Below are 12,977 nucleotides of genomic sequence, written 5' to 3' on the forward strand. Positions count from 1 at the left end.
CTTTTTCTTCCCTTAAAATATGAATACAAAATACAGTTAAGAAGGTTGAAATATTCTGTGTCCTTTTGTGTTGAAAACAGGTTATAAATTTGTGTCATAAACCAAACAACCTGTAACATTTCTTAAAGATCTTATGAAACACCATTTGTCTGCCACCCACCCCCACTAAGAGCCCAGTTTTTCTGAAGTTGTAACTCACACTGCCTTTGGAGATGTAGTTGGAGTCATGCATGATGTCTCGTGCGAGCCCAAAGTCACAGATCTTCACCAGCTTTCCTTCACAAATCAAGACGTTTCTTGCTGCTAAGTCGCGATGTACACACTGCAGTTTGAAAAAATAAATAAAAAATCATATTGTTGAGCTCTAAGAGATTGTTCTTGTGGTGTGCTAGGAGGTTCTGAACTGGAGTTCACAGCAGATGGAACACTTTGTCCAGTATTTGTAAATATTAATAATTAGGTTTTTAATTTTAGACTTTATTGGATCAGCAACAAAAAGAAACACAATTACTTATTCTGACAGCTTTAAGTCAATTACTTATGTTGTGTTTTTGCAGTGGTTTTGTAACTAAGTTTCTGGACTGTGAACAGACAGTATAACAGACAGTAGAGCAATACATAATGATGTACCTTCCGATGATTGCACTTACATTTCTGGATGCCAGAAACTCCATTCCTTTAGCAACCTGGTAACTGAATCCTACCAGGTCTGTGTAGCTCAGAATTGGAGACTCGTTAACCACCAGGGCATTGTTAACTCTCTCTGGAGCTAAAGCGGGAACAAGCATTCACACACTCAAACCAAACTGATATGCACACAGTACAGTCATGTCTAGTTATTGCCAAGTGTTCTGGGTAATTCTAGCAAAGTCAGCAAACACCTGTATTTCAGTTATAATCTGTATAATTCCAGCCAGAATGCCCTCTAGCATGCAAAAGACCCCAATTCCAACCTGAACTCAGTAATCATAAATTATACCAATTATTATACAGATTATATAAATGATTTTCTACCTCTGAGGTACAGTGGTGCTGTATATCTCTCCTCTCCAACTCTTTTGTCTAGTCAGATTAGAGGAACAATCCCCATGTGGTCACATTTTCCTATTTTGACATACCTGTGGTTTCACAAGGATGAACCAACACATACTGGTAATCCATTGCTGTGCCATTTTACCATATCTGCAGTACCGTGCTAAACTATCAGAGCCACTGTGGAATATTTGATTCAAATATGTTGTGCTGTAATTGGTGGTAACCGTGTGCTTTGCACTGGTATTACAGCAATATCTCAGTGGTATTTTTCTAACTTTTCTGGAACGGTAGTTAATTGTTATATTAGTATACGATTATTTGAGCCTGTGTTAGCAAAGGTTGAGAAGCCCTCAATGTTAAATTGAAATCCTTCCCCTTTCCAGTCCATTACCTTGCCCTTGGTAGCTGTCCTGTTGGTATGGTGTTTCATACATGGAAGGCTCAATATCTGCATACTTGATATTGTCTGACAGTTCCAGCATGGGAACGTATTCAGTGGTGTCATCCTTGCTCATGTCCATGTATCCACCGTCACTCTCACTGAACAGGGTCACGTAACTGGAAACAAAAACAAACAAACATTGCTTGTTTCTAAAATACAGCTTGTTTCTAAAGCAAAAGCTCTGATACATTTCTGTATTTCAAAATACTTCTTATTATTGGCTTCACCTTCTTCAATCGTTACCAATTGAATGTGATTATAACTTAATTAACTCCTTTAGTATCCCTCGTCCAGATATAAAATGTTCTGTATCTTAAACCAGTCCCCAGAAACAGCATTCAAAGACTCTTTTAACAATTAATACCATTTTATATTTGAAAACATGGTGCAAGTGGCAGTCTATTTCATCTTCCAATGTGTTAACTGGGACCAGCATTTGGTATGGGATGTCATTGTGTGTGTTGTGTTGTGTTGTGGTGATGCGTGATGGATGACAAAACAATTTCTCAAGGGTACCTTTTCCCCAGGCCTTCAGAGGTGTTGTTTCCACACATATCACTGTCTCTCCTAGTTTTATCAGCGTAGTACTGCAGAAAGGTGTGCTTGTTTCTGTGGAGGTAGTCTACCAGGTCTCCATGGCGACAATACTCCGTTATAAGAAAGATAGGGCCTAAAAGGTGAAAATAAAGGTTAAACAATTTACAGAATGCTAATAAAAAAAGGTGTATGAGCCCTTGGTAAGTTCACAACAGTAAATATGCATAGTACTTTTGCAGTTTCTCCATGCTTTTCCCATGGTTATACTATGCATTTACCATGTATTACTATGATTTGCCAGGTTTTTAAATAAGCTTTAGCATATCTCTTTGGGCTTTTTATTGCTTACTTATGTTTTACCACTATGCTTTATTACACTTTGCCATGTTTATGCCAAATTTTTATAAGGGAGTCCCCCAGTAATGAGGTATCTCAGTCCTCATGTATTGACCTTTGGTATTAATCTACTTTCATTAAAAGAGATTCAGTATGGTTCTATCTGGCATATACTTTTATTGGTTAGTATGTTACGCACAGGGTGTATCTTGTATTTGTGTAAAGATGCCCTCCTATGCAGTTGTGGGCCAGGGAACTGCGAAACACGCAACTGGAGATAGTAAAGAAGCAGCAAATATCTGCTTATAATTGTAATTACGAAATAAGACGATAGGAGCATTAGAAAAGATAAGAACAATAGGAAGCCATTCTGCCTATTGATGCTTGTCCAGAGAAAAAACAAAAGTGCTTTGAACCCCGGTTTGTACCTCGTTTGGTGCAGGCTCCCAGCAGGTTAACGATGTTAAGATGAGGTCCCAAATGACTCATGATCTTCAACTCCGACATCAGAGCCTGAGTCTCGCTCCTCTTAGCTGTGGCTGTGAGTCACAAAGGAGGAAGAAATGGATATGGAGTAGTATATCAATGGAAAGAGCTGGTTCAAATTACATTTCTGTACTTGTTGCTCACATACTGTTTTTATATATCTTCTTGTAGGGATGCTTGGATGTTGCAATATTTGAATATTTGTTTATTTCTATGAAAGCGGGTGACTACTGCACAATATTGCAGATACTGATGTGACAGAAGGGCTAATTACTTTGGCAGTTGGTGTCTAGTACATAAATCTTACATGAGCATCATAGGAAACCTACATTTGAGCATTTTCACAGCCACTTTAGTGGTTGACTGGGAATGACTGAGGCCATGGGCGGATGCTTCCACAACCCGTCCAAAGGCTCCTGAACCCAAAGTCCGACCTGAAGCAAAAAGAACTCAGAATAAATACAATGGCAAGAAAGAAATAGACACATGTAGGTGATGCTTTATACAGCAAAACCACTGATCACAAGATCATTATCATAATATATTGGACTGCTAACAAGACATACCTGGACTTTATAATAAATTAATTTCAAGGAATGTAGTCTATAAAGTTCAAATAACAATAATGTGATCTAAAAAACTTTTTAAAGCAGCCAGCGGAATTCCAGGTTGGGTAGTATTTGAGATTCAGGCTTCGACTTCATGCAAGTGACTAATTTTTGATAAGGCTAATTCAGCCACTTTCCTTGGAAATCTTGATGTTTGTGATGCACTTTACATATGAAGGATGACACCTCTAAGGTTGTGGTTACACTAGGAAACACTGATCACTAATCACCACTAAAAAGCATTTTTAATGCAAACAACCAATCATAGAAATGTGTGACTTTTGGAGACTGATGTCTGACCCCATGTCCCAATGAAGGACAATGCATTGTGAGGCTGGAGTTAGTAAAGCCCTATTGCTGGTAATTAGTTTATGCAACAATAACAATAAGTTATAATACAATCTGAATGTATTTCACAGATGGCACAAAAATATGAGATGGTAACCTTGTTAAACACACTGTGCTACACAATAGGTTGCTGTAACTGACTTTGTGGCTTGTGCAAGTGAACTGGCTAATGCAATATTTGATGTAAATAAACTGCACAAAAAGTCAGGGCTCCTTATGCAGTTAAATATTATTCTACTCAACGTAATTCTGCAAGGATTCTCACAATGTCTAAAGTGAACTACCTCCCTCAATTGTGGAACTGGAGGTTTTGTAAGCTATTGCCTCAGTAATGACTGTATTCCCCTCTTACCCAACACCAAGCAGTCTCTGGGGAATTCCCAGCTGGAGTCATAGGGCAGGTGCATGGGGTCCACATAAATGTACTCATGACCGTCGGAGCTGACTGACTCGATCACCTTCCAGCGGATCTCATAGCGAGGTTTCTGAATACAGACAAACACTGGAATTATTAGTGGCCAAGATGGTAAAGTGAGCACTCAAGAACCCAACCGGAACAACAATCAAACAAGATATAACTCTGCTATATTCAGTCAACACGATTAACACATTCTCTGACCAAGGAGTGAGCCCATGGTATTATCATATATATATATATATACACAGTGTGTGTTGTTTCCCTTAGGACAAAAGGAGGTTAAAACGTTAAGGAACGTTGTATCTTACCTTTCTCCACAGTATGATGAGCACAACAACTGCAATTATAGCAATAACCAGCAAGGCTAAAAAGGTGGCTGTTATTGCCACCTGGGAGTTTTTCGCTGCAAGAGAGAGAAATAAATAATTACATAAGAATTATTGTGAACAGGTGTAGCAAAACACTGGAGGAACAATTCCATTACAAGAATAATCCATATGAAGAGGTTGAATAAACTCTCATAGCTCTTAGCAGTCATATTCTATCATTATCAGTTGAGTATCACAAATCACTTAAAGAGCAGTTAAGCAGAAACATTGGCTCTCTGCCACTGAAATCTACTAAGTGCTTTTGTTATAGTATTATTATTTAAAGCAACTAGGAAAATTGCTGAGTATTCTAACTTATAAGCAGTCTGACACACACACACACACACACACACACACAAAATAACCCCAAAAAACAACAGTTGGAGCCAACAGGAAACAGTTTGGAAATGTATTTAATGAACGCTTTTGTGTGCTACTTGTTCCAACAAAAGCATTACTTACAGTGTGAAACCAATTTGACATCTTGTATTTTTCTCCCAAGCTCGTTTGTGGCCTTGCAGCGGATGGAAAGCATCGTCGGCACATTGTGGAAGATGATAACGCTCCGTGCCAGGTAAACTTTCCGACTCTCATTGAAGCTCACGTTGGTCTGAATGCTGATAATATCAGGGTCTGTGGCTAGAGGGTTCCAGGGAACAGTTATGTTGCTGCATCTGTGGACATTTAGTAAAACAGAAAGTTAGAATGTAGATCTTTTGTATTTACTGGACAGAAACTTAGAAGCACTGTGGACATACAAATGTGTAGTTTTGGATATGGAACCAGCTCCCCAGTGAGCCCCTACAATAAGCCTTATATTCAAGTCTGTCTCATCTTGTCTTTAGGGGGCAGGGAGATGCAATTTTTATGAAGTGAAAGTTAATGAAACAGTATACAGCAAGGCTACTTAACCCTCGTCCTGGAGTGCCGGTCTCTCCTGGTTTTTGTTCCAACCGTACCTTAAATTAATCAATTTAGTGTATAGTTAGAACAAAAACCAGGAGGGACAGCAGCCCTCCAGGACCAAGATTGGAGACCCCTGGTTTAGACTATTGAAATAGACCCCTTCTGATTTATTACCGCACATGTTAGGCAACACATTCAGAGTCTTCAGATAACTACCATATCTAAAGCAGTTTTAACGTGTAGGAAATTGTGCTGACAAATAATATCATATGCCTTCTAGCATATCATATGCCTTCTAAAACCTTCACTAACCATGTCCATCATGAGGTCTTTAACAGTTTTTTTTTTTTTTTTTTTTTAAACCGGATATCAATGAATTCATTCAAAGGTTTTCTCAACACCCTTGAGCTTTTTATGGGCCATATGCAATCGACAAACCACGCCGGGGATACTTGTCAAGCTTAGCTGTGTCCAGGACCAGGGTTGAGTAGCCCTGCTATAAAGTGTCTGCATGGTGGACCGAAACTACATATGTTAAATATGTTAAATATGTAGTACTATCCAATGTACAAGGGGTGTGTAAAAATATCTAAATGTTTCAATACACATTAGCACCACCTAGTGAATTAATACTGCAATTATTCTGTATACAGTAAAGCTCAGAATGAATGCACATAGACAATTGCCTAGAATTAAATGCACCCACATCTAAAACTTAAATAAAGACTGCCTTTTTCCTCTGAGAAAACTATCAAGCATAAGATGTAGTCAGTTCTAAAAACACCTAAAAATGGTGATCCACTACCCTCTGGTGGAGAAAGTGAAGGTTTACAAAGAAAGTCCAGTAAAGCAGCTGTGTTAAAAGGGCCCATCAGATACTCACTTTTTCATCTGGCTGCAGCTGAACCACTCTATTTCAGGGGAGGGAGTCCCCTCAGCCACACAGACCACAGCCTGGCCCTTATCAGAATGGTGGTGGTCTGAAAGCTCCACAATCCTGGGAGGCACTACAAGAGAAAGGGGAAGCACAACTGGAGATTCACAACAGGAACTTGTATTTGTGGTGTGGTTTGTAGTAGTGCAGATATTGAATATCTGCTTCTGTTTTTATCAGGACTCCTTTGAAAACAAGATGTCGATTCTCAGCCTGTATTGCTTCGTTCCAAGGGTTAAAAGGAAGTTGGTCATGTAGGAAAGAGATGGAGCTTCGGTACACTAACTCACTGACCCGGAGGGGAAATTATGTGGCAGCCACGGATTGGATGAGCAGCTGCAATCATTTACCAAGGGGTTATGAGTGACGATATAAATAGGGGTCGAAGCAATGTTATCTGTTCCTTCGTTTTTTGGTTATTTATAAGTGACCCGAAAGGTCCTGTGCGTTTATGAATTATTGTGATTGTTTGTTTTTTTCTATCTGTTTCTTTGCTTGTTATCACTAGACAGCTAACATGTTCTGAAGCTGTCACCAGAGGCAAGCACAAACCAGGATCAGCACTGCACTTGTATTTGCACCTCTAGCACTGATTCATGCACTAATTGACTTGTGTATGTGTTTTGTGTTTAGTGTGGGTGTATAATAAAAACAGGACTATTATTTGCGGGGCAAATTCAGGGATTATCAATTAAGTAATAGACACTGCTGTATTACTTACCTTCATTATTGTTTGCTGTTTGTTTTGCCGTCAAGCAATGGACACAAAAATATCATTAAATAAACTTTGCACCTGGATTAATTGTTTGTCTGTTCCTTGATCACCTGCACAATATCAATCACTTGCCACACTTACCATTGACATTAAGATTGAAGGTCAACTCCTGGATCTCATCTTCATTAGAGACTCTGATTGTGTAAAAACCACTCTGTTCTGTTTTAATTCGAACCAGTGTCAACGTGTTCAGGTACCTTCAAACAATAAAATAGAGGGAGAAGTTATCATTAGCTGGTACTGTTAATAATAATGAAAAATACGCAGCTTCTAGAAAAAATTATCACAGCATGTTTCACAAAGGTCTGGAAGAAATATTTTGCCAGTACACCAAAGAAAGCACCAGCCAAAATATCTATTTACCTAGCTTCTTCTAAGTTTTACCTTACAATACTAAATAAGCTTTTTGAATGTATTGAGGGCATATTTTGCCGCTATTCTCAACAGTATCAACTACACTGTTACCTGGTCTCTTCTTCCTCTGTGGTTTCCATGTAAACTTCATCGCTGCTCTCCATTACTATGCTATTGTCCTTCAACCATTGCACTGAAGGCTTGGGGTAGGCCTCTATCACCACACTGACATCGAAGCTCTCGTGGAGTTTGGCAGACAGATTACTATTGAGGTCTGAGCTTAGCCTGACAAACCCCTGCTCTGTGAAAGCACATAGAGACAGGTATTTATTTCCATTAAAAAAAAAAAAAAATCCCTTTGTCCTGCAAAAACATACACATCTGTGCTGTTTCAAAACAGAGCCAAAATACATATGGTTTTCCAGTCACCCCCTCTATCTGCAGGGCACACTCTAGCAGAATAAGATTTTTATTCACTAAATGTATGCTTATCTCAGTGAACAGAATGTAAAGGTTAACTAGAACAAAACCTGGTATGGAATTAGGCATACCAAAACAGAACTAGTTTATTTAGAAAATAATCATTTATAAACAGGAACTAACAGGAATAAGTTTTAAGATATATTAGAACAAATGTGACAAATATATATATATATATATATATATATATATATATATATAGATATATATAGATATATAGATAGATAGATAACAGATAGTTTTAAGATAGATAGATATATATATATATATATATAATAGATATAGATATATATATATATATATATATATATATAGTGAAGGTGTCACACAATATACAGTATAGAGGTTCATAGATGTTCATTGTGTTGAAATTGGTGACAAGGTAGAAGATAGTTACATATGATTCAAATAAAATGAAGATAAATGAGAAAGAAAATCGAAGCTAAAGCAAAAGAGAAGGAAGGAGAAGGCAAATGGTTAGGGATGAATTGGGTAAGATATCCCAGAAATACAGCATGGCTACAAGCATACATTCTTCAGCCATGCTTTAGTATAGGAACCATGTATAAATCACTCAGAAATAATTTATTGCATGTTTTCATTATTTATAGATATTCACTATTTATAAGGGATAATTATCACAGGGTCACGGGGCTTAATATCAAAGCACTCAAAGGGAGGCTCTGTACCTTGATTAGGTAACCTACCAAGAACTGTGATATTGATATGATCGTAAGCCTCCTGTTCCCTGACATTCTCTGTGACGTTGCAGTAATACAGGCCTGAATCTTCCAGAGTGGCGTTGGAAATGTTCAGGATGGAGCGCAGACTCCACTCCAGGCCAGCTGTCACATCTGTTATTGGCTCAATAGTTTTGCCTGCCTAATGGAGGGGGTGGAGAAGGCTTGCTTTAAAGAAAAATGACCAAAAGACAGACCACCAGATTGACAATCTAGGGTAAATATAAGGCCAATTTGCACCGCTAGACCGAAGTCAAAATTTAAAAATGTTTGTTTTAAAGATAAAATACAGTTTGCACTGAAGATGATATATATATATATATATATATATATATATATATATATATATATATATATATATATATATATGATGAATTTAAAATATATATTTATATATTGAAAAATATATACATCTCATTACTGTTTGTACAGATTAAACTAAAACAATCCTTCTTTTGCCACTTCAACAGTTTTTATGTATGGGGAGCTGTATTTACTAAACCCGTCTTTTACGTATGATGGTGAAATTAAACCACTAACATAAAATGTAACCAAGCTCCCTTAAATAAGGACTTCTGTGACCTTATTAGGGAAACAATGTTGAGGTACAGGAACACAAAACACTATTTTTATCTTGAGGAGCAATTTTAACATTGCTTATAACTTACAGTATGCTTGTACCGGTTTTCTACCAATTTTTATGTAGCAGGTAAGTTTTTGTCAGCTAGAACAGAATTCATTGCTACTTACAGCTTTGCGTGGGTAATCCCAACTGAAATAAGCAAGCTCTGAGCCATGAATGGAACAGTTAACTATAAGAGGCTCTCCTTGCTTCAGTACCGTCTGTGTGGCGTTAATAATGGCTTCAATCGCCTCTGGAACTAAACGTTGAAAAAAAAAGGGGGAAAAAAAAACACAGCATGAATAAACCCTACTGGGAGACTTGTGAAAGTGACCTTGGTCTGAGTGAACAATATCCACTATTTGCTTTCAAAATAAATAACAAAGCAATATAATATATAACAAAAAAAAGAGTTTGCAATCACAGTTCTTAAGATGACTTCACGTCTCCCAGCACATCAATGTGAAGGTCTTGCATGCTTCAACATTAGCAGCCACAATAGAGCGAAGGGAACACATGCTTGTCCCTGCAACACTGTACTCATGTATACGGAAAACAAACGAGAGTTCAGGAGGTTCATGTGTATGGAGGTAACTATCAATAAAAAGTATGAGTAAATAGAGGAAAATGGTTACCTATTATGCTGTAAACATAAAACTGCTCTGACTCTCTCTGGGTTCCATTGAAGGTTGCCCTGCAGTAATATGTCTTGTCTTCAACTTTCCCTGTAAAGCCTTCCTGTGGCTTGTACGATCCAGGAACAGGCAGGTCATGTGACTTATCATGAAGGGTGACATTAAAAGCAGGGTTGGTAACAAAGCAGGGAAAGGTGGCTTTGGCATTCGTTTTCATCACCACTGATTCGCCGTGCTCCAGTGGTAAGAACCACATGTCTGGATCTGAGGAAGGAACATACAGTCTGTACAGTAAACCAAAGCAAAGAAAGTCTCATCTCAGTACCGCACAGTACCACTGTCCTAATATGTATGGTTATTCAGGCTACTACCAAAGTGAGGATAAGGGGATCTACAGTGTACGACCATATTTAGTATTACAACCCAAGTGCACATGTATTTCTTTTTTTTAATCACAAATTCACCAGCTTTCCCCTCAGCTATCCAACATTTGCATTACATCTTTGAACTATATCGCCAATGTCAGATGTAGTTTAGCTTGGTGTTTTTATAGTTTCAAACATACAGTCAAGCTTACATTTGTAAAAATAAAGACAGTGTCACCAACCTGGCACAAAAATGTATGTGCTTTTCTCTTGTTCTTCTGCACTGTTGTGGTGGCAGGTGTACAGCCCAGTGTGTCTCCCTGATACATTGTGCAGAGTGAGGTTGCTAGATAACTCGCCCTGCACTTCAGTCACACTGGTGTCCTGCCTGTATTTCCACACCACCTTATCAGATCCAGAACACGTGAGGGTGAAGGTAGAGGAAAGGTCCAGAACGTGCTCAGAATCCTCAGGTGAAATGACTGGTCTATGGGCCCCTGTGCAGAACTGTAGAATCACTTAAAAAAAGAATTAGGTTTGATAGAAATAAGTATTATATATATATATATATATATATATATATATATATATATATATATATATATATATATATATATACCGTATATAATAGGAATTGAAGTCAATGGGATCATGTTTAAAGAAGTCAATAACTTTGTGTACATAGGACACTAAAAATGGTCTGGAGAGCTTTTGGAAGATTAAGGATGGTTCTGAAAGGAAAACTCCCCTAATGCCTCAAGAGGAAAGTCTTCGACCAATGTGTGCTGCCAGTGCTAACTTATGGATACGAAACCTGGACCCTCAATGCAAAAATGACAAAAAAATTGCAAATGACTCAACAGAGTATGGAAAGATGCATGCTGGGAATAACAAGAAGAGACAAGAAAAGGAAGGAATGGATAAGAGGGCAAACAAAAATATGCAATGTTATTATAAGAGCAAACAAACTGAAATGGCAGGGGGCCGGACAAGAAGAACAGACCACAGGACCAAAGGGATACTAGACTGGATCCCAAGAGACACTGTATAAAATGACCAAGAAGAAGACCTCCAGGAAGATGGCAAGATGAAATTAGGAAACATGCCGGAGCAACGTGGATGAGGGGCACCGCAGAACGCGTAGTGATGTTTCTCGATCAAGCCATCGAATACTCATTGGAGATATATAAACACACACTACAAGTCGGCAGGGCTAGAACATCTGGAACCGAGTACCCAGGGCATTTTTGTAAATTATCCAATTAATAACTGATAGCTGTGTAGTAAAAAGAGATTCAGTCAGACACCTTAAAACTCAGGTGCCTAGTTGCTACCTCTGTGCATACATACAGACATACATACAGTGCATAGATATATAAATTGTGCAAACATTCTTTTAGAACTGGAATAAAATCTAATTCATAGATTGAAACAAACGATCAATGGTGATGCAACACAAGACTTATCCCTTTGATTTTGATGCATCTGTGCATTTCAATTAAAAGAATCATATTGCTATGGATTTCAGTTGCTCTTACCTGTAAGAAGAATGACAATAGGGAATGTGGATTTCTTCCAATCCTTCATTTTTCAGGTATAGCTCTGAAAAGAAAATTATTGTTAAACAAGAAAAGGAAACTATATTAACTTTTCCAAATGTTTTAATTCAAGCACATCATTAGCTCGCAATTATGCTTTATCTTACAATTTATTTTGCCTTTAGAATGATTTATTTAATCTATAAATTAGAAAATGAATCTAGTTTGGAGCACCTTTGGAAGATTAAGCATGCTTCTGAAAGGAAAACTACCCTTATGCTTCAAGAGAAAAGTTTTAGACCAATGCGTGCTGCCAGTGTTAACTTATGGATGTGAAACCTGGACCCTCAATGCAAAAATGACAAAAAAAAAAAAAAAATTACAAAAAAAAATACAAATGACTCAACAGAGTATGGAAAGATGCATGCTGGGAATAACAGGAAGAGACAGGAAAAAAGAATAAGAGCACAAACAAAATTATACAATATTATGAGTGAATAAACTGAAATGGCAGTGGGTCAGACGTGTAGCATGAAGAACTAAAATCTAATGATGCCAACTATCATCCTTATACAGGAAAAAACAGGAGAATGTAATAACCATAAAGGACACTGGTGGGAGTAAACCCGGTCTTTATTTACTGTGTTTAGCCTCTTCAACAACAAATAACAACAGTAAAAAAAAAAAAAAAAAAAAAAAAAAAAAAAAAAACTGGCAGCAATACTCTAGATTTCTACCCTTGAATCCTAGATTGGAGATCCTTGCATTGGAGATGTCATTGACCTCATACAGAGACCATCGATAAAGCTGGGTCTCACGATCAGCTGAGGTATGTAACTTTTTCAAGTGACATTTAGTTAGTCCTGTGTGCAGTTACTCGCCATGAAACCTCCCCCCCTACAGGTCAAGATGCATTCCAGATGTCTGCGGTATCAAAGGCATCCAGAGAAGACACTGTTGCATTGGCTGAGATGTAATTCAATCCTTTATTTAATTCAGGGTTCTTGTAGAACAATTATCAGGGCCATTTTTTGTAACAACTAAAAAACA

General features: G+C 37.7%; 1 protein-coding gene across 2 annotated transcripts in view; it reads right to left on the bottom strand.

Moving 5' to 3' along the window:
* Positions 1 to 12,977, bottom strand: part of LOC121324756 (platelet-derived growth factor receptor beta-like) — a 32,860-nt gene that overhangs the window by 5,241 nt on the left and 14,642 nt on the right. For both annotated transcript variants that reach the window (XM_041266913.1, XM_041266914.1), the window contains 17 exons: positions 11,928 to 11,991; positions 10,632 to 10,907; positions 10,025 to 10,288; positions 9,518 to 9,648; positions 8,735 to 8,909; positions 7,659 to 7,848; positions 7,275 to 7,390; positions 6,368 to 6,491; positions 5,041 to 5,252; positions 4,519 to 4,613; positions 4,145 to 4,277; positions 3,166 to 3,270; positions 2,779 to 2,889; positions 1,994 to 2,147; positions 1,427 to 1,593; positions 651 to 769; positions 200 to 322 (listed from right to left, as the gene is read on the bottom strand). In XM_041266913.1, the coding sequence (XP_041122847.1) occupies positions 200 to 322; positions 651 to 769; positions 1,427 to 1,593; positions 1,994 to 2,147; positions 2,779 to 2,889; positions 3,166 to 3,270; positions 4,145 to 4,277; positions 4,519 to 4,613; positions 5,041 to 5,252; positions 6,368 to 6,491; positions 7,275 to 7,390; positions 7,659 to 7,848; positions 8,735 to 8,909; positions 9,518 to 9,648; positions 10,025 to 10,288; positions 10,632 to 10,907; positions 11,928 to 11,976 (2,544 nt within the window). In that variant the 5' untranslated portion in view covers positions 11,977 to 11,991. The remainder of the gene's footprint in view (positions 1 to 199; positions 323 to 650; positions 770 to 1,426; positions 1,594 to 1,993; positions 2,148 to 2,778; positions 2,890 to 3,165; positions 3,271 to 4,144; positions 4,278 to 4,518; positions 4,614 to 5,040; positions 5,253 to 6,367; positions 6,492 to 7,274; positions 7,391 to 7,658; positions 7,849 to 8,734; positions 8,910 to 9,517; positions 9,649 to 10,024; positions 10,289 to 10,631; positions 10,908 to 11,927; positions 11,992 to 12,977) is intronic.

Source organism: Polyodon spathula, chromosome 12, assembly GCF_017654505.1.
Source record: "Polyodon spathula isolate WHYD16114869_AA chromosome 12, ASM1765450v1, whole genome shotgun sequence".
Lineage (NCBI taxonomy): Eukaryota > Metazoa > Chordata > Actinopteri > Acipenseriformes > Polyodontidae > Polyodon > Polyodon spathula.